This window comes from Typopeltis vanoorti, chromosome 18, assembly GCF_054136105.1.
Source record: "Typopeltis vanoorti isolate ZY-2024b chromosome 18, IOZ_Tvanoo_1.0, whole genome shotgun sequence".
Classification (NCBI taxonomy): Eukaryota; Metazoa; Arthropoda; class Arachnida; order Uropygi; family Thelyphonidae; genus Typopeltis; species Typopeltis vanoorti.
This window is the reverse complement of record NC_143566.1, coordinates 10914393-10934639: the sequence shown is the minus strand read 5'-3', so window position 1 is coordinate 10934639 and position 20247 is coordinate 10914393. Positions and strand designations below refer to the sequence as shown.

At 36.5% G+C, this 20247-nt stretch overlaps 1 protein-coding gene across 1 annotated transcript in view; it reads right to left on the bottom strand.

Annotated features, from left to right (window-relative positions):
• The window catches only part of Nadsyn (NAD synthetase), a 396250-nt gene that overhangs the window by 312523 nt on the left and 63480 nt on the right, over positions 1–20247 (bottom strand). Inside the window, exons 5-6 of the mRNA XM_090408625.1 lie at positions 16489–16542; positions 3295–3436 (exon numbers count right to left, since the gene is read on the bottom strand). Of these exons, the coding sequence (XP_090264751.1) occupies positions 3295–3436; positions 16489–16542 (196 nt within the window). The remainder of the gene's footprint in view (positions 1–3294; positions 3437–16488; positions 16543–20247) is intronic.

The window sequence follows — 20247 nt, the reverse complement described above, 5'->3', positions numbered from 1 at the left end:
CGGTTGTTTCGAAATGCAAATTTTGCATAAAGCTTTATGATTTCTTATCTCCACCTTTTTACTCTAGACAATTTTCAAAAATAAATAGAGATTAAAGGATTAGGAAGCCTTTCCTTGGAAATAAATTCCAAAAACTAAAAGTTATTCCTTCTTCTTTGGGTTAAACAATAGAAGGATAATCTTTGAATAAATTTTACTTATCAATTACTTTGAAATAGGTTGTTAGGACATTGTAGTGGTGCACTTAATGATCCAACAAAACTTCTACTTTCGTTTGCTTGCAATACTGTGTGTGGGGGGAGGGAAGGAGGATACTAGTGTTAGTACAGCATCATTCGCTAGGAATATTTTTAAAAAACAGAAAAGGAGAAATATTAATAACAAATAAAGAAATAAATATACATGTACAGGTAACCCTCGTATAATGCGGTACTTAATCAACGTGGTTTCGATATAACGCAGTCTGCAAATTGCAGTAACCCTTGTTCAACGTGGTTTCGATATAATGCGGTCTACAATTTCTAGTAACCCTTTATTTTTTTTTTTTTTCATATATTTTTCAACCTGGGACTTAAAAATCAAATTTTATCTTCGTTAAATTTGTGTCTACCGTAGCACGCAAGTAGTTATAAGTATCGAATTTAGTTTTATTGTATCCCTGAATAAGGTACTGAACAGAGGCTTTTGCAGTCTGTGTAATTCTCAACAAATAGTGCAATTAGAGACAGCTGGAATAAAAATGGCGCTAACTAATGAATCACATGTCCCCCTCTCACAGAAACTATGCTGCTGTATAGACTCAAGCAAAACCATATGTTGCACTGAAACACAGTAACTAACTAAAAACTATTGTCCAATTTTTCAATTATGAAATAAATGTTTGTTTTATTGGATTTGAAATTCTTGATGTCATTATGACAGATCACAAAGGCTAACTTAAAATAAAATTCTACCAAGAATACCATTCTACCATGAGTGTGTGAGTTCGCCTGCCACCTCAAACGCAAACAAGCAGCCATAAAATTCAACCAAGGGTTGAAACTTTTGTGTGAGTTGAGCCAGTCGGTAATAAGAAGTTCCGTCAGAATGATAAATCACACACTGTTGTGAATGTGTTAAAACTAATAGTGAATGTTGTTATGACAGTTTCAGATGTTATGGAATTCGAATGAAGAGAATTAGCATTTCAACTCAACACTTGTTAGTTGCCTTTGTCTTTGGGTCGCTGCTCTCTTGTGTAAAACAAAATTCAACTTGTACGTATTGTAATAATTAAAAAAAGTTTAATAATTTATGAGCATATAAAAGGATATCACCTGTAAATTGCAGACGTGGCACCTCTGGCATGAGTGCCATAGGTTCGCCATCTAGGGTTTACTGTATAAAGTGTTTATTATTGAAAATTGTCTTCGTTTTCTGCCAGGAAAGTGCATTAAAAGTCATAAGTGTGTTATTCTCAAGCTGAGCAGTTTATTTTCTGCTGAGTTACATACATATGTAATGCTTTTTTTTTTATGTAAAAGTTTATTGTTATTGCAATGGCCACTAAAACTGCAACAAAAGGTTAAAAACCAACATTGAAGAGAAAATTCATTTCTCTCGAAGAAAAAATTAAAATCTTGGATCAGTTGAAAATTGGAGAACAACCAGGAGTTGTTGCAAGGACTCTGAATTTAAATGAATCAACAATTAGAACAATCAAACAAAATGAATGCAAAATCCAAGAACAGATTCATCACAATCCAAAATTTTTTTGATTGTGATGAATCCGTGAAAGAATTCAGTTTAAAGAAATTAGCAGAAGGATTGGACTTGGCAAGAAAGTTAGGAAGTTATTTTATGGATAATGATCCCTCAATGAAGTGCTCGGGAAAATTCATGAGACAGTTGGATATTTGTTTAGCACCATATTACGAACTTAATAAAAAATTGCAGCATAGTGGTAAGCAAAGTCTTATTACTGACTTCTTGATAACTAAACCAGCCGAAGTAGGCTAGGCAATGAGAATTATACAAATGATGTCCAAGAGATTTCAAGTGGTGAGGACCTCTGGCCACTTAAAGAACATCTACGAAATGTTATTTCTGAAGACAGTGATGAGGATTAAAATATGCACTTTATTTTATTGTGTCTAAAACATTTATGCATTATGTGCAATGAAATTTATGTAAAATTTGTAATTTTTATAATTTTATACTATGTATTTGTCTTGTAGTTCATTTTCTTAACTTACATGAATTACCTGAGTTAAATAAAAATATTGTTTTTGTTGGATATGTCATTGTTGTTTATATAATTTAAAAAAAAAAAAAAAAACGATCGTATAACGTGCCATTTCTATGGAACCTAAAATCCATGTTATACTCACTATGTGTATATTTCCATCCCACTCCAGGGGCAAGAAGATCACACGATATGAATTGTCCAGTGCCCAAAATGAAAATGTTAATATCCACAACACCTCAAGTTCACCTATCAATACCTCACACTAGTCACTGCACAATAGTCAGCTCCACACATATCCCCTTTCTTCTCCATGTTTATTCATTTCTTCATGTTCTACATTTCTCCATATTACATTATACATGTTCTTCACTTTCCAGGTGAAGACTGCATGATCACTTTCCCACACAGGAGACAAAGTGATTACTTTGGTAAGGGTAAATTCTCTGATATCAGCTTTCACTCTTAAACCTCTGGTACCTTCATTACATGCTTGTTCTGATCACTACCTCTCAAGCTGCACAAATTCTATTTCCTTCTCTCATTGTGCCCTCTCCTTCTTCTAATCCATGTCCCAATAGTTGAAATCCCCATAATGATTACATATCCTCTGCTGACTGAACTAATCTGTTGCAAAAAAGCTTCAAATGTACTGCCTCCCTCAATTCTACTTTCTGCTGAATTTATATTTTGCTGGTTACAATTCTTCTATTATCATTAACACATATTCAAAAACTGTTCTCTCCTTAACTTCCCTGAAAATACACTATTCCTTAAATTTCTACTCTGTCACAGTATCTTCTCTTAACCAAATCTCATTAATGACTGTAATTTTTTTGCAAATTCAAGCTAACTACTTATTAAAACCATGAATCTTGTAATTCACAGTTTTCGTAATATCTATAACTATATATAGTGAAGTTAACAGTTAATAAACTTCACTCGTGACAACAAAATAATTTGGATAAAAAAAAGATATTATATCCAATGTATTCTAGCTAGGAAGCTAACAATTGAATTAGCAGATATATTAATTACTTCACAAAAAAACAGCTAAAGTACAACTATACCTGGGAAGTAATTGCCTGAATAAAAGAAGGAAGAGGAAACTCTTCTATGTGTAGCTGTTTTTTCCATGCTGTGAACCATCTGGTTTCTCGGTAATTGTCATCATCACATAATATCATCTTAGGACGAATGAGTAATAGCTTTCTGTAAATAATTTCTAGTCTTATTAGAGGAGACAGTGTATTCTCAATAAATATGCAACTTGCCAAATTAATGTTACATGACCAACATGTAATTCTGCTATATTAATCACAGAGCACAATATATCAAAAGCTCATGCTAAATTAAAATAATTTTTGGGGATGAACTTTCATTACTAGTTTCCTGTGAACACCTTTTCTTTCAGGTTGGTATATTACTTGTTAGGCTTTCAGAAAGAATATAATTTTTTTAAGTGAATTCCACTTCACTCAGGGGTCTTGACTTGGGAGATTATAAAAAAATAAGGAATGTTCTGTCAAGAAGGGGTATATGTGGAATTACAAGGCAAGTGATTATGAGAAGCTTGAATCCAGATCATGGCATAAAACCCTACAAGGGACAGATGTTAGTAATGTATGGGAAATAGTTAAGGGGCATCTAGAGAAAGCCATATTAAACTGTATACCTAAGGTAGGGAGGGTTAATCGGGTAGAAGTCAGACAGATGAGTAATATCATTAAGCATGAGCTTTGAAAAAAGAAAATGCTGAGGAGGGTATATAAGGAAAGGTGATCACCTAACTCACGAACAGTTCAAGGGTCAGGCAAGAAGGGTAACAAATATGTAAGGAACACAAAATCAGATTACAAGAAGAAACTAACCAAGCAGGGGATAAGGGAAATTCCAAAGAGTTTTTTTTGCTATGTGGCAAGTAAGAGGACCGGTACTTCACTTACAGAGCTGAAATCAAAGTGTCAATCAAGGACTGAGTGGAAGATTTCTGTAAGGAACAGTTCCTAATATCTATGCTATGGTCGTTTGTGAACTATGGGAAGAAGAAAGAGGAAGAATAACCTTAATGAGTGCTGATGGTCACAAGGTGACAGAAGCAGATAAAATAACTGAGTTAATGAGTAACCACTTGCAAGAGCATATTATCCAGGTGAGGTTGGTGCTGGGACATATGTGACAGGGATTGATGTGGGAACAGTGGTGGATGAATTAGAAGTTCTTGGGATTTTGAAGAATCTCAATGTGAATATAGTTGTAGGATTAGGTGGTGGGAATATCAGCTCTCATTATGAGGGAATGTGCAGGAGAACTGGCAGTGCCTTTGACTAGGCTCTTTAATTTGGGTCTCAGCTCTGGTGGAGTTCCAGATCCCAAAGAGTGGAGGGAGTGCAAAATGGTTCCCTTGAGTAGGGGAGGTTCTAGGACTGCAGTGGCAAATCGTGGGGCAATCAGTGTCTTGGAAGTGGTGGTGGAAGCAATAGAAAAAATTGGTCGCAAAGAGAATTCAGAGGTGGGTGGGTGGGAGTATGATTCTCTATGAGGGGAAACATGGCTTTGTGAAGGAGTCAGTCATGCCTTGGTAATTTACTAACTTATTGTAATGGAGTAACAGCTGAGTTAGATAAGGGAAATGGCTGCACAATGATTATGCTGTATTTTGCAGGGGCATTTGATTGAGTGCCACATGGAGCTCTGTTGCACAAATTAGAACAAATGGTAATGGATATGACACAGGTTATGTGGATAGCAGGATGGCTGAGGGACAAATATCAAAAAGTGATATATGAAGGAGCAGAATCCAGGCGAGAGCTGTGACTAGTGGTGTGCCACGGGTTCTGTGCTAGGACCACTGCATTTGGTTTGTGCATAGGTAATATGGAAAATAACCTGAAAGAAAATATTGCTGTTTGCTGATGATGCAAAATTAGGCAGAGTAATAATAAATCAAGATGATATGGAGAGCTTGCAATGGTGGGGGGGGGGGGGGGTGGGGGGGGGGGGGGGTGGGGGGGGGGGGGGGTGGGGGGGGGGGGGGGTGGGGGGGGGGGGGGGTGGGGGGGGGGGGGGGTGGGGGGGGGGGGGGGTGGGGGGGGGGGGGGGTGGGGGGGGGGGGGGGTGGGGGGGGGGGGGGGTGGGGGGGGGGGGGGGTGGGGGGGGGGGGGGGTGGGGGGGGGGGGGGGTGGGGGGGGGGGGGGGTGGGGGGGGGGGGGGGTGGGGGGGGGGGGGGGTGGGGGGGGGGGGGGGTGGGGGGGGGGGGGGGTGGGGGGGGGGGGGGGTGGGGGGGGGGGGGGGTGGGGGGGGGGGGGGGTGGGGGGGGGGGGGGGTGGGGGGGGGGGGGGGTGGGGGGGGGGGGGGGTGGGGGGGGGGGGGGGTGGGGGGGGGGGGGGGTGGGGGGGGGGGGGGGTGGGGGGGGGGGGGGGTGGGGGGGGGGGGGGGTGGGGGGGGGGGGGGGTGGGGGGGGGGGGGGGTGGGAGAACCACAGACATGAGAAGCCTGAGAAAGATTAGGGGACTGAAGAATGACATCAACAGCAGTATCATATTAAAAACAAAGATATTAGGAAAGAACCTGACATTGTTAGCATTCAGGAATGTGTTAGCAGAGCTAATCTCTTAAACAGAATGGGAGAGGAAAGATTAGCTAAACAAGTGTTCTTTGCCAAGATGACAGGAAACAGACCCAGAGGAAGACCAAGATGTTTTGTGTATTGATACAGTAAAAGGTGCCTTAGAAGAATGAAATATAAGATCTAATAATATTGGAATGTTAACATATAACTGGCTAATCTGGAGGAAAATTGTTGATAAGAAGTTAGTAATGATGTAACTTTTCATGTAGTACTATCATACCATCCTGTATACACCCCCTCCCCGAGTGCTTATATCAGGAATTTGATGATGATATAAACTGACGAGATTTAGGAATTAACATGACTATGAAATAATAGGCAACTGTGGTATAATTCACCAAGACTAACTTTTTCAGGATTCGGGACATGGATATCTGATGAGTGAGATATTTCCTTGACTAGTGAGCCAACACAAAAATTTTCAAGCCCAGTTCATGATACTTTAATATGTATGGTAACCAATCTTTTGTTGGAGAGACAACTGTAACAAATCATAATAAAAATATAATAAAAACACATACCTGCTATAAAGGCATTTAACAAAAAATACTGTAAATACAAATACTTGGGTCTGTGTCTCACAAACCATCATCGTCAGAAAATAAATAATTGAAACTTAAATATAATGAAATACAATACTGTATATACACATGCTATGAACAATGGTTATCTTTTCATTAGCAGGGACAAAAATGTCAGGTTATAAACTAGTATGCTAGCATGATCCAGTAGGGTAAGGGCAAGGGAAAGAGAGAGAGACATTACAAAAAAAGAAAGAAAATATATACAGTTGCTAATAAAATTTTCCCAGATCCAAAACTCACTTCTGAATACATTATGTTAATAAAGTTGACATAACGTATTCAGTTTTTCCAGAAGTTGCCATCTGGAAAAAAACACATGACAAAAAATTAGAAGTATTAAGAAAGGTGAAAGGAAAAAAGAGACATACTACATACATTAGAAATATCATGAAAGGATGCCTATTAAGACACTGAGACTGGACTACAAATATGATTGAGGTAAAGATGGAGGGAAGACCTGGAAGAGGGATTTCAGTGTTTTTTAAAAAATGATGTTCTAATTTGTAGACACTTCTTTGTAGCAACTGTACATCAACTTTGCACTACAGGTGACAAGTGGTGCACCACAGGGCTTAGTACTTGTTTCTCTGTTGTTCAATTTGTGCATCAATAATATAAGAAATGATGAAAGAAATATTCAGTTGTTTGCTATAGAGTGGCAGTATGGCCAAAGTTAAATGGCTGTCAGTTGAACATGGCCAATTGCAAGGTGATGCATTTTGAGAAGAAGAAATCACAAGATGTGCTTAAGGGTCAAAGCTGTATAACTAAGAGGAGACCTCTACATAGCCTTATAAGGAATGCAGAGAACCGACCTTCTTGTGTGGCACCCTATTAAGTATTACTGAAAAACAAGGATAGGCTGACAATTTGGGATTAAGACGACCAAATTATATTCTTATTACCTTAAGCCGCAATATAAAATGGTGGTATAACATGACAGAATTTCATGCCAGCTTGGGCATTACTCTGTAAACAAGGGACCCCATTGTTTTTGTCAGTGAAACAGGGCAAACAGCAAAAAGTCAGCTACTGGAACCAATCCCCCGAACATGTCCCAACTCGACATCAACAGAGTTCATGATTAGTACTATCAATCTAAGCATCAATGAAAAAGAAATGGAACTAGCAGAAGAAGAATTGGATAACTACCAGATCGACATAATAGGGATGACTGAATCAAAAAAAAAAAACTGGTTAGATCTTTCTAAGAAATAAATACAAAATGTTATATTCAGGCAATAACAGTCAGGGAAAAGGAGTAGCTATAGTATTCAACACTAAATATGAGGCTAATCTTCTTGAATGGTATGCGATATCAAAATGGAGGAATTGAACAATGAAACCTGTTTGTGCCTATGGTCCCACAGCAGGTTCTACTCAGAAGTGGAGGAATTTTTTGAGACTTTAGAGAAAGCAACTGACACAATGAAAAGGTAAACTTTATTTACAATTCTTGTGTACACACACAAACTGCTTGAAAAGAAGCCAGTGTGTACACTCCCATGGACAAGGTGCATCATGCTATATGATGAGTCACATGTTTATAGCTAGTATAAATTGGAGGAATATAATGCATGATGATTGAATGGCAGGCAATATCAAGTAGTGATGTTGGCTAACATCAGAATGGAAAACTGGCAATGACTTATTTGTGTACCACAGAAGGTTCTACTAAGGAAGAAGCTGAGGAGTTTTTCGAGCAGCTGCTGATACAAAGAAAAGGAAAAGTTAGTCCTTGTTGCAGATCTAAACAGTAGAGTAGGAAATTATTACCAGACATATAGAAATGTTTGGGAAAATATGGAGAAAAGCACAAAACTAATAATAATGGTAAATGCCCTGCTGGATTTCTGTTCAGGACATGGGTTAGTTATTACACCACCATGTTCCAACATAAAATGTGCACAAATTCAGATGGAGAAAAGATGCAAGAAATAAGAATAGTCTTATTGACTATGTTATAGTTGAAAGCAATATTTTCCTCCCTGGTTCATTACAAGAATATACAATGGATTTGTAATAGAAATTGATCACTATCTCATTTTGAGCAGGATAAAACTAAATTTCATATTGAAAAGATTAGTTTGTAAGAAAAGTTGAACAGCTTTCAAAAGTGGATAATAGAATCAAATACTCAAACATTATTCAAGAAAAAATTAAACAGATTAAAAACAAAAACCAAACCTTTGAGATTCACTGGTGGCAAACCCTGAAGAAAACATTGATTCAGCCAGAGAGGCACATAGTGAGATTGAATGTAAGGATAGAAAAATCAGAACTTTATGGTGGACTCAGGAAGTTAAAGATACAGTCAAGGAAAATAAGAAAGCATATGGAAAGTTCTGGCAAGTAAGTCAGCTTGTGTTCTTACTTAGAGAATACAGAGAAAAATGTAAGAAACTGAAGCACTGTGTAAAACTAGCTAAACAAAGTCATGAGAAGACTGCTATGAACATAGAGAATAAATATCAGGAAATTGGCAAAATATTCTAGAGACTATTAAAAAAGCCTAGAAATGGAGGAAAAGCTGTAAAAAGAATTAGAGATGAAAAAAAAGGTGACATGAAAACTGAAGACAAAGATATTCTAGATTCTGGAGTAATTACTTTGAAAGACTGCTAAATGAAATAAGCAGCAACAACACACTGGTAGAAAATACTCAACAGGCATGTAAGTAGGAATACACATCAATAGTTGAAGTAGAAAAAGTCACCAAAAACTTGAAATGTGGAAAGGCAGCTGGAGTAGATGATATTTGACTAGAAATGCTCAAGAAGAGAGATATAAAAGTTTTATAGTGACTACTTTGCATAATTCCAAAGACCTGATCTCAGGTTTGAATTCCAGATGATTGGAATAAAGCTCTCATAGTACCCAGCTATAAAAAGAGAAATAAAACTAAATGTGGGACTTACAGAGGAATTTCCCTAGTAAGATTTATGTACGTATACTTGAGAAACAGCTAAGAAGGATTGTGGAAAGGGAAACTTGGAGAAGCTGGATTCAGGTCAAATAGAGGTTGTCAGGATTGAAAGAACTTGCCATTCCTAGCATTTAGGAATGTGTTAATAGAGTTAATCTCAGGTGGTATAGTCACTTAAATAGAATGGGAGGAAAGATTAAGAAACATTCTTTATCTGGTTGGCAGGAAAAAGACCCAGATTTTCACTTTAAGACAAATAGTTGAGAAATTTTTGGAATATAACAAGGATTTTGTATTAAGTTTTGTTGATCTGGAAAAGGCATATGACAAGGTGCCAAGAGAAAAGTTCTTCAAAATGCAATAAATAGTATAAATCAGGTGTGTGACATATGTGTACATTATCTTCATTGTTATTATCTATTGAAAACATCAACTGTATCCTGTAACCTATAGACCAGTGTTTCTCAAACTTTTTTCGACTACGGAACACTTCACAAATCCTGAAATTTTCACGGAACACCTTGGTTATTTTGTAATGTATAAATTAATAATTAATTGGCAATTTAGCTGATTTTTTTATTATTAATCAATAATTGATAATTAATTCTTGATTAATAATTAATTAACATCAATTAAACCATCATTAAATTAATTTGTGCTGACAAATTAATTGAAAAATGACAAATTCCAGAACTTCTCGCATAACACCTATTCACCTTCTGCGGAACACCAGTGTTCCGAGGAACACCGGTTGAGAACCACTGCTATAGACCAAGTAAAACATTTCAGCTATTTAGGCACAAATTTTAGTGACGCTGGCAAATTGAATATGGAAATAGGCAACAGAAGTACTAAAGCTGGTATGGTAGGAAGTCAACTTAATAAATTTATATGGAATAAGGAAGAAATTATGTAAACAAGTTTCTGTAGTTTAGCAGTTCTGTGGGTAGTTTTTGGTATTGAGACCACATTATGATGTAAATAAAGAGTTTAAAAATTAGCAATTAAAACACGATAAGTTTTATAAGTTGTAAGACTTACTTCCATCAGGGATACTGGTACAGAAAATTTTTACACAACAAAAGCCTACTAACAATTAATTACACATATTAGATGTTTTGATGACTTCACAGCTGTTACATATAATTGATAAACCAGAATACAAATGGCAAATTTTTACCATACGCATGTTGGAACATTGCTAGTTGTTACTATCACATTCTGTGGTATTGTAAAATCTCTCATAAATGATTCCATAATTTATCATGTTTGTTTTTGCAATGGTTTTAAAATCAGGATATGTACTGAATAGATATGCAAGATGCTTAATGAAAAATTCCCTACTAGTTATTGTGCTCAGAAAAAAGGGATTTCCTTTGTTTCCATAATGTGTACACGAATCAGCAAGTTTACAGTGAGATTAACAGCAGAACAAAGAGGATTATCATGAGAGAAAAAAGTTACAAAGAGTCACAAAAGGTGATGTCACTGCATCAAAGGGGGCAACAAGTACCAAAGACAAAGAGTCAAATAGCACGTAAAGATGACGTCTGCACACCTGGAGGTAAACTCGTGATGAGTTCAAAAGGTGCGTGAAAGTAAAGACAAAGGAAGCTAGACACATATAAGGTGCCCCAACAGTAAGCAAAATTATGACACGATTCTCAATACGTACTCTTGCCTGTAATCACTGACCATCTGTGGTCAGCAAAGGAAGAGGAAGCTTCACGTGTCTGCTTTCAGGATTCTAGAGATGTGTCCATGTTTAAAGAATTTTATTGTTTGTGATCAAAGAGAATAGAAGAGAAACTTTGGCTATTGTCAATGTGGATCGTCTACATGAAGAAAACTTTATAACACGATGTCAGAAAGGAAGTGATCGACACCATGAATGATATGAAGGTTAAGAAGATATCTGTAGGACTTCTGGTTAATGCAAAGGATTGTTTATGAAGGAGAAAATTGTAACTATATTTCTGAAGTTATGTGTAGAATGTGCATGAGTCTAACATATATATAATGTGCCAGAGAGAGAGAGAGAAAATGTGTAGAAAGTAGCTAAATTAGAATACACCAGTGTGTGTGTATTACAATTCATGTAATGTTGAAGTTAAGTGTTATGATAATTCAGAATCAAGGTTTAGAAGAATGACGAATCTGTATATATCTAGTGTGCATATTTTAAATATTCTTTAGGTCTTAATAGTTTGTAAACAACACACTGAACTGTGAGGTATCAATGCACTATCTCCAAAAAAAATTCCGAAACTGTGTGCTAGTAACGTTTATGATTTTTATATAGTTGTCATGACTGACTGAAAGGGATAAATTTAAAGTAAACCGAGGAATGTGCATGCGAGTTCAGAAACCTGTATTGTCTTTGAGTAAAGTCTTACACTCTCATTCTCAAATTATAGTCTAGCTGGTGCAGCCAATAAACAAATAAATTTCCTAGACTATAGAGCGTGAGAGATAAGACAGGGTAAGCATATACATGGTGGCAGTCAGAAAGTCAGACAGCCAACCATAGTAAGAAAGTTAAAGACAAAGACAAGGCAGGATAGATAGATATGGATAGAAAATTTTTACAAATGGCGCAGCTGGTACATAAATAAAATTTTACAAATGCCGCATCTGATGCAGATATAAAATATAACATTTTTTTTACAGTATCATGTGTGTTACATCCTAGGTCTGTGGCAGTTAAATTTTTGATGAAAGCAGACCATACTTGATGTAAACTTAAGCCTTGATTTTTACTGCATTGTGCAGGGATCCTAATCATTTGCAAGGCTTCCTTAAATGTTCTTGTAAAACAGTTCTGATCAATATATGACATTTTTATTTGTTGCCAATGGAGAAAGAATTGAGGAAGTCAGCAAGTTTGAGTACCTGTGATCCATTATTAATGTGAAGAATTGCTTTTCAGAAGACGTCAGAAGAAAATTGGGAATGACTGAAACAACAGTCAGAGACTAGTATAAAATCTGGAAGGATGGATCTATCTCTCCATGAGAACAAAGTTGAGGATTTTGGATGCAGTTGTTTTTCCAACAGCTACTTATGGAAGTGAAACTTGGAACCTAAAGAAGTCAGATAAGAAAAGGATAGCTGCTTTTGAGATGTGGTGTTACAGAAGGCTGTTGAGAATATCATACTGAAAGGCATACAAATGAATGAGTGTTAGAAAAGATCAGTAGAACTTTAAGCCTCCTTAAGGATATTGACAGAAGAAAGTTAAAATATTTTGGACACACTGAAAGGATGGAAGGAGGACTTCTTAGAACAGTAATATAATGTAAAGTTCCTGGAAAAAGAGGAAGGGGTAGACAGTCAATGAGATGGATGGATGGTGTGTGTGTGTGTGTGTGTGGAGTGACTGATCTTCAGAGAGTTGAAGACTCCAGAAAATCATACAACAGGACTACATGGAGAGGACTGGTGTGACACATCACCAAGCATTGGAGTGAGCATATAGCATCTGTGGATGCCCAGTGAACAGATGAGCTAAAGTACTTGATGGCCTGTAGTAGTTGCATGGAATGTCAGTATATGTAGTAATGGCAGTATCACATTAAAAATGAGGATATTAGGAAAGCACTTGCCTCTAGCATTCAGGAATGTGTTAATAGAGTTAATCTCAGGTGGTATAGTCATTTAAATAGAATGGGAGAGGAAAGATTAGAAAATTCTTTATCTGGTTGGCAGGAAAAAGACCCAGAGGAAAACCAAGATGTTGATAAAGTGCCTTAAAAGACAGAAATATAAGATATGATAACATCGATGACAGATAATGATTTAATTTGGAGGAAAATGGTTGATTGGAAGTTAGTAATGGTGTAGTTTTTTCATGTAGTGCTATCATAATTATCCTGTACCCCCCCCCCCCCGAAAAGACTTCAATAAAGGTTGAAACCGGCCTGGATAGTGACCCTCCCCATAATGCATAGCATTATACATGTCTGCAAGGAGATGTGCTTTGCATTATGGGATACTAAGGAAAAGTGATGAGAACTCAGTCCACCTTTGCCACAAGTTGCCCCAGTCCTGAAGATATTTCAGGTGCAAACTTGTTTGCTTATACTTGGATAAAGGATTAAACTAAATATATAATTTATAGTCTAATCAAGTGAAAGAAACTTCCAACATCTTTCTCTAATCTGGAGTAATTTATAATAAAGTGTGACACCTTTTGGCAACTGGCGTAAGGAAATATGACTTCTGCATTGCTTCAACCTTGGTATCACCTCTGGGTCTGGCTCCCACTAAAGAGACCTCAAAAAGGTTGAAACCGGTCTGGGTAGTGACTCTCCCCATAATGCATGGCATTATACATGTCTGCAAGGAGATGTGCTTTGCATTATGGGATACTGAGGAAAGTGATGAGAACTCAGTCCACCTTTGCCACAAGTGTTGCCCCAGTCCTGAAGATACTTCAGGTGCAAACTTGCTTGCTTACACTTGGATAAAGGATTAAACTAAATATATAATTTAAATGTGCAGAACAGAATAATCTTCAGACAAGCAGACCTCTAAACAACCTGGGCTCAGCTTACTCTGGCTGTCAGTACCTGGTTAGAGCCCTACCTAGGGTTACAAGGAAAATTAAAGGATTCAATCCTCTCAAAGGGAAGCAGCTTTGTCAGTACTGACACAAGGTTGAAGTCTCATGATGATAGTAAAGCTTGTGATTAGAAAATTGCAGATGGCATTCAATACATTTTATTGAGTATTTCTGTAATGCTGTGGAGCAGAAAGCAAATGGAGAGACTACTGCTCTATTTTCTCAAGACTAACCACCATGGCGAGCAAATCTACATAAATGACCCCAAAGTTTCCGGTGTCCTTTAAATGGGACAGGGAAGCGCAGAATCTCTGAACTCAAAATGGTGTGTCCACTAAAACTAGGAACCTGGAATGTCAGAATCCTGTATGAAGCAGGTAAGCTAAGAAACACCATTCAACAAATGGTGTTGAATGAGTGACTTGGAATTGGGATTTTAGGAAAGAGTGAAGTTAGGTGGCCAGGATCAGGCTAAACTCAAGTGATGACATGACAATGTACCACTCTGGAAGTAGTGAAAAACAATCATCAAAATGGAGTTGGAATAATATTAAACAAAGATGTCAATAAGTCACTATTGACCTTCATCCCCTACTTAGATAAGATGATGTTATTAAAACTGAAAGGTCATCTTATATAGGTCTATGGCCCTACTTCTGACAAGAACTATACCGAGATTGAAGAATTTTATGATCAATTAAAAGAAACATTCTACTAACATCATCATGGGCAATTTCAATGCTAAAGTTGGGAAAGATAGAAGTGGAGATATAGTTGGCAAACATGGACTGGGAACAAGAAATGAGAGAGAGGAGACTGTCTTATTCAATTCTGCCAAGAACAGGCACTAATAGTCACAAACACACAGTTTAAGCTACCACCCTTGAAGACTATATACTTGGTGATCGCCACAGGATGATAATTCAAATATAGTCAGAAACCAAATTGATTACTTGCTAATTAAATGATTTCGAAGTTCCGAAAAGAGCATAAAAATCCTATCCTAGTGCAGATATTGTTTCTGATCATAATCTACTGGTGAAAGAGTTAAAACTTAGCTGAAAGCTATACTTAAGAAACATCAATAAAAAATGGTTTGATCTAGGACAGTTAAAAAACCTAGAAATAATTTTTTGGTTGTCAGTCAACTTGTGGCGAACAAATCACGAATTCAATTTACGAAGACCCAAATTCTCGGTCAAAATGTTGTGCACAGTTGATTTTGAAATCCCCAATTCATCTTCAATCAATCTCACAGACGATTTCAGGTTTTCTTTGATGAAATCACTTTTTGGATGTTAACTTCGCTCTGTCCAGTTGTTGGACGGCCTTGAGTTTCGTCGTCCTCAAGCATCTCACGACCACTTTGAAATTGCTTAAACCACTCGTAAACTTGAGTACGGGATAAGCATTCATCACCGTATGCTTTTGGAAGCATTTGATGCATTTCAGTAAAACGTTTACCAAGTTTAACACAAAAGTCAATCGCCACTCTCTGTTTGAAACCCATTTTCCAACCGTTCATCAAAACACACCATCACTCTTGGTACTATAACTCAGCTTCTAATGAAACAAATGTCATAAACAGTTGACAACACTAATGAAGGGTGCTGCTTTCGACAACAAAAAGATACAACAGGTGGCGACACTAGTTTCTTCTATTTTCTAAAAGTTCAGTTTCTTTTTGGACAGAGGGTGTAATATAGATATGCTAGTTCTAAGTAAAATTACAAGAGAGAATAAACAGCATCAATGGGAGGATAGTGTTAAAAATGAAAATATCAGAAAGGAATTTATATTGCTAGCATTCAAGAAAGTTTGAGGAGAGATAATTCACTATTGTATGGTCACATGATAAAAATGAGAGAGGAGTAAAGTTAGTAAAACAGGTGTTCAATGTCAGAAAAAGATTCATAGGAGGACTGAGATCTATGAGGATTGATAGAGCTCATAGTAGTTTAGAAATGTGAGAGCTGACAAATAACATTATTTTGGAAGAAAGCTATTAACAGGAAACTAGCAATAATGTAAAGTCACTTACATAGTACAATAATAATTATATTGCACCCCTTGAGGGTACATATCAGCAAATGATGATGTCATGAAGCAGCTGTTTAGCAAATTCCAAGCCTTCTAGCAGGAAAATATTATCAATAAAAAATAAAATACCATAAAATAATAATAAACATCAAATACTTTGTTTTTCATTGGAAAAATATGCTACTAAACAGTAATCTGTTGACAATGTTTATTCTTGGGGTAATTTTATGTAACATTTTTTAATTTAATCAAAATTATAGTAGCACATAACATTCAGTCATTCCATGAATGAAAAAAGTTCTCATCCCATACTGACCAATAGAAATTAAAATAATACAGTAAACTCTCAATAAAGCAAACTACCAGAAAGACTAAATAGACAACTCAATGCTATTCAAAAGGAAATATACAACAAAAACAAACATCCAGGAAAAACAAACTACTCCTGTGGCTCCTGTATGTTTGAAATAGCAATAGTCAACTGTATTAATAAAGCAATATGAATTTAAACTTTCTTACTTGTTCAGAAATGCAACTCTACAGTTGTATACTACACCTTTGTGCATCACTGGCCTGAAAATAAAATAAATGAAATTAAACTAATGTAAACAGCATAGAAATATTTTTATTAATATTTCTATTTATCATCTATCATCTATTTATTACATTTACAAAAATGGCAATTTACATCAGATATAATATCAGAGTTTGAGAACTCTCAGTTACAATTTATCATGATTCCAATTCATACAAAGCAATGTACAGGAAATAAATAATTTTTATGTGACCCCTAACTAATGAAAGGTTGTAAATTTATTGTACCTTAATACAGCAGACTGGAGGTTACACTTTGCTTCCATTATTAGTTGTCATCTATATGGATCATGTTATGAAAGAAAGTGGCATTAAATCTTACATCAAAATTGGAGATGTTAATAACAGTTCTTTATGCAGGTGATGGTATACTCCTAAATAAATTCAGTATGAAGCTGCAGGATTCCTCAACTAAAATGAATAACTACTGTAATAAATTTGGTATAAAAATCAGCAATAAAAAGCAACAAAGACATCAAAAATAGAAACACTGAATACATTAGCTGCATCCTAAATGGAGAAAATATTTCAGCTATTTAGGAAAAAATTTTAGTGAAGCCAGCATATTAAATATGAAAACAAACAACAGTGTTAGAAAAGATGGTGAAGTCAAATGAATAAGTTTATATGGAATAAAGAGAAATTAGTCAAAACACTAAACCAGCTGTGTACAAGGCAATGTTCAAACCAATTTTATCTTATGGATCTAAGAGGTGGGTCAGAAATAAAACACTGGAGACTATAGATATGAAAGTTCTGGGAAAGATTACAGAGTAAAAACAAAGACATTAGAAAGAGACATGGCATGGTTAAAATTCAGGAATCTGTGTGAAGAGCTAAGCTCAGGTGGTATGGTTACTTAAGCAGAATGAGATAAGAAATGTACATACAACAAGAAGCACATCAGAAGACCATCTGACAACACTGGAGTCTTGACAGATTAATTTGGAGGAAAATTGTCGATAGGAAGTTAGTAATGATATATAAACTCTTCATGTAATACTATTATGATAGTCTCTATCCCTTCCAAAAACCCTTTTCTACAGCAACCATGGAACTTTTCCATCTTTCAAGTCTCTAATAAGTGTGGTACTGGTCTCACAGAATGTGATGATATTCACGTCCAACCTGAACACCATCACAAACATCTGTGCCCACTATAGCCTACTGGTAAGAGAGTGGATATACTAATAACTAGGTCAGCCAGAATGGCAAATTATACCAGTAGATGGAAATATACATATATATATTTTTTTACTTTACATTAAATTCTAGAAGAATTTAATGTAAGGTAAAAATTCTTCTAGAAGTTGGCTTTTAAAACTTATGGAAGATGATAATAACAGATGATTGTTAACCTAGTAGTACCTACCTCTTGACAACCATGTGAAGTCAAATTATTCACAGGTGCATTTGTACAAAATTTGAAAGTAACTTCTATAAGCAGAGCGTTATCACCAAATTCCAGACATGCAGCCTTTGGGTGGATACAGAATACCAAACTAACTTTAGTAGAACACAACTAACTTTATATTATTACTAGCAGCCTGTAATTTTTTTTTTTTTTAATCAAATAATCCTATTATTTGCTAGGTCCTCAATACTGTCAAGTCTTACATTTCAGTTTCTAAACATCTACTAAATTCATCAATCCACCTAAATTTTGGCTTCCCCCTGCCATTCTGGTATAGTAGAGAGGAAAAGGTTAGCAAAGTGTGAACTCTCTGTCTTTCACTCGATCTGCTTAAGTGAAGAAACCATCTTGGATTAGCTCTCTTCACACATTTTTGAAAACTAATAATGTCAAGTTCCTTCCTAATATCCGCATTTTTAATACAATTCTGTCAATGCCATTTCTTTCCTCCCTCTCTAATTCTAAGCAGAATAACTATCATATCTGGGTTCTCATCTATAAGTTAACATCAGTTTAAACACTGTCTTGCATGCTAACATTTTGATTAATTTCTCTCTTAGTCCAAATATGTTTATTCATCTGACTCACCACCATACTTGGTTTTATTTGTTCTACTATGCTGACTTTTATAAACAAATTTTTATAAAATAGTTTATTCAATGTACTTCAGTAATTCTGATGTATGCCATGTAGATGGTGAATAACTGAATGCAGATCTGGCCACAAGGATATAGAGCAAATTAACTGAGATGGTTTTTGGTTCTCTGGAATGTTTGGTGTGAAGGACAGACCAAAGGAAATCCATTGCAGAGCCTCAAAGAAGGAAGACTGGAGCATGTAAGCTAACTGGTAAAAAAGATCTCTTTCACATTTAACTAGTGAGGTAGTCGTCAATTAAACATGAAAGAGATTTTTCCTAGAAGGAGAAACACAGATGTAGAATATGAAGTTATTACTGGAAACTGCATAACAAAGATATGAACAGGGATTGTTCTTATTGGAATTATGACTAAAGCAACTAACACTATGAGACCAGTTTATTATGTCTGTTAATTACATATATTCACTGGTACTTCATCCCATTTTATAAGATGAAATTTGGTGGGAGGAAACTCCTGGCACCACCATATAAGGCTGATTAAAACTCCTTCAATTGAAAAGCCCTTATGAAAATTCTTTCTTCATGTCCTAGATGAGATTTAAACCTAGGCCTCTGAGAAGGGATGTGCAGAGCAGTGTGCAAACTGTGAATGATGAGTTTAAGGCATAGTTCAAGGAGCATATGCATGACAAAGAGTGCTTCCTATAATGATGACATCCCCTATAACTCTTCAGGAAGGTCTAATATTAATTATAATAACAGTGATGCATATATCTTTCCTTTACTGCTAATTTCATATCAAACCACTTTTCTGTATTTTTCAATTCTAACTGCTTAAACAACTTATGTTCAAGCAATTAGAATCGAAAGATATATATATATATAAATATACCTAGTTCAGCCATAAATACTGTTGCAACTTGAAGAGCGCATAAAACTATAATCTATCAGTAAATCATTTACAACTTTAAGCACATATGAACCACATGTATAACATACATATAGCAGCATTCAATGTTTGAAATGTCCCCCTTTTGCTTTAATGCAGGTCCGAAGTCTGTGAGGCCATATATTGATGGCAGCACACACACACACAACATCCAACAGAAATGCAGTCAATGCTCACTCCAAATCCACCTTCAGGCTGGCAACTGGGTGTCATTTCTTGCAGGCTACTCTCTCAAGCTCTGACCACAAGTTGAAGTCCAACATATTCAGATCAGGTCCTCCACACAGTCAATCAGATAGTGATATGTGGCTGGGCACATTCACCTCCAACCACTATTATGTGGTCCTCAGCTTGTGTGCAGGGGCTGACTCCTGTTGGAAGGTCCACCGTCTACCTTGAAACAAAATGTTGTTCAAGGGCCATACCACAAGTTCCAGCATGGTGTCTTGATACACTTTGGCAGAGGTTTTGACCTCCTTTCTGAAATGCCTTTGATTTTATCACCCTCTGCTACATAAGTTATGGTGTTAGGAAGTGTCCAATAGAAAGACAATAGACTCTCACCTCCTGGTCATCAGTTAGTACACGTGACATCGCTCTCTGCGAAATGTTCATCTCATATGCCACGACTTTCTGCATTCTCACAGGATTACAGAAGAGGTGTGCCTTCACAGCCCTCATAAGCTTTTGCATCCTAATGCAGTGTGTTGGCCTGTTCTT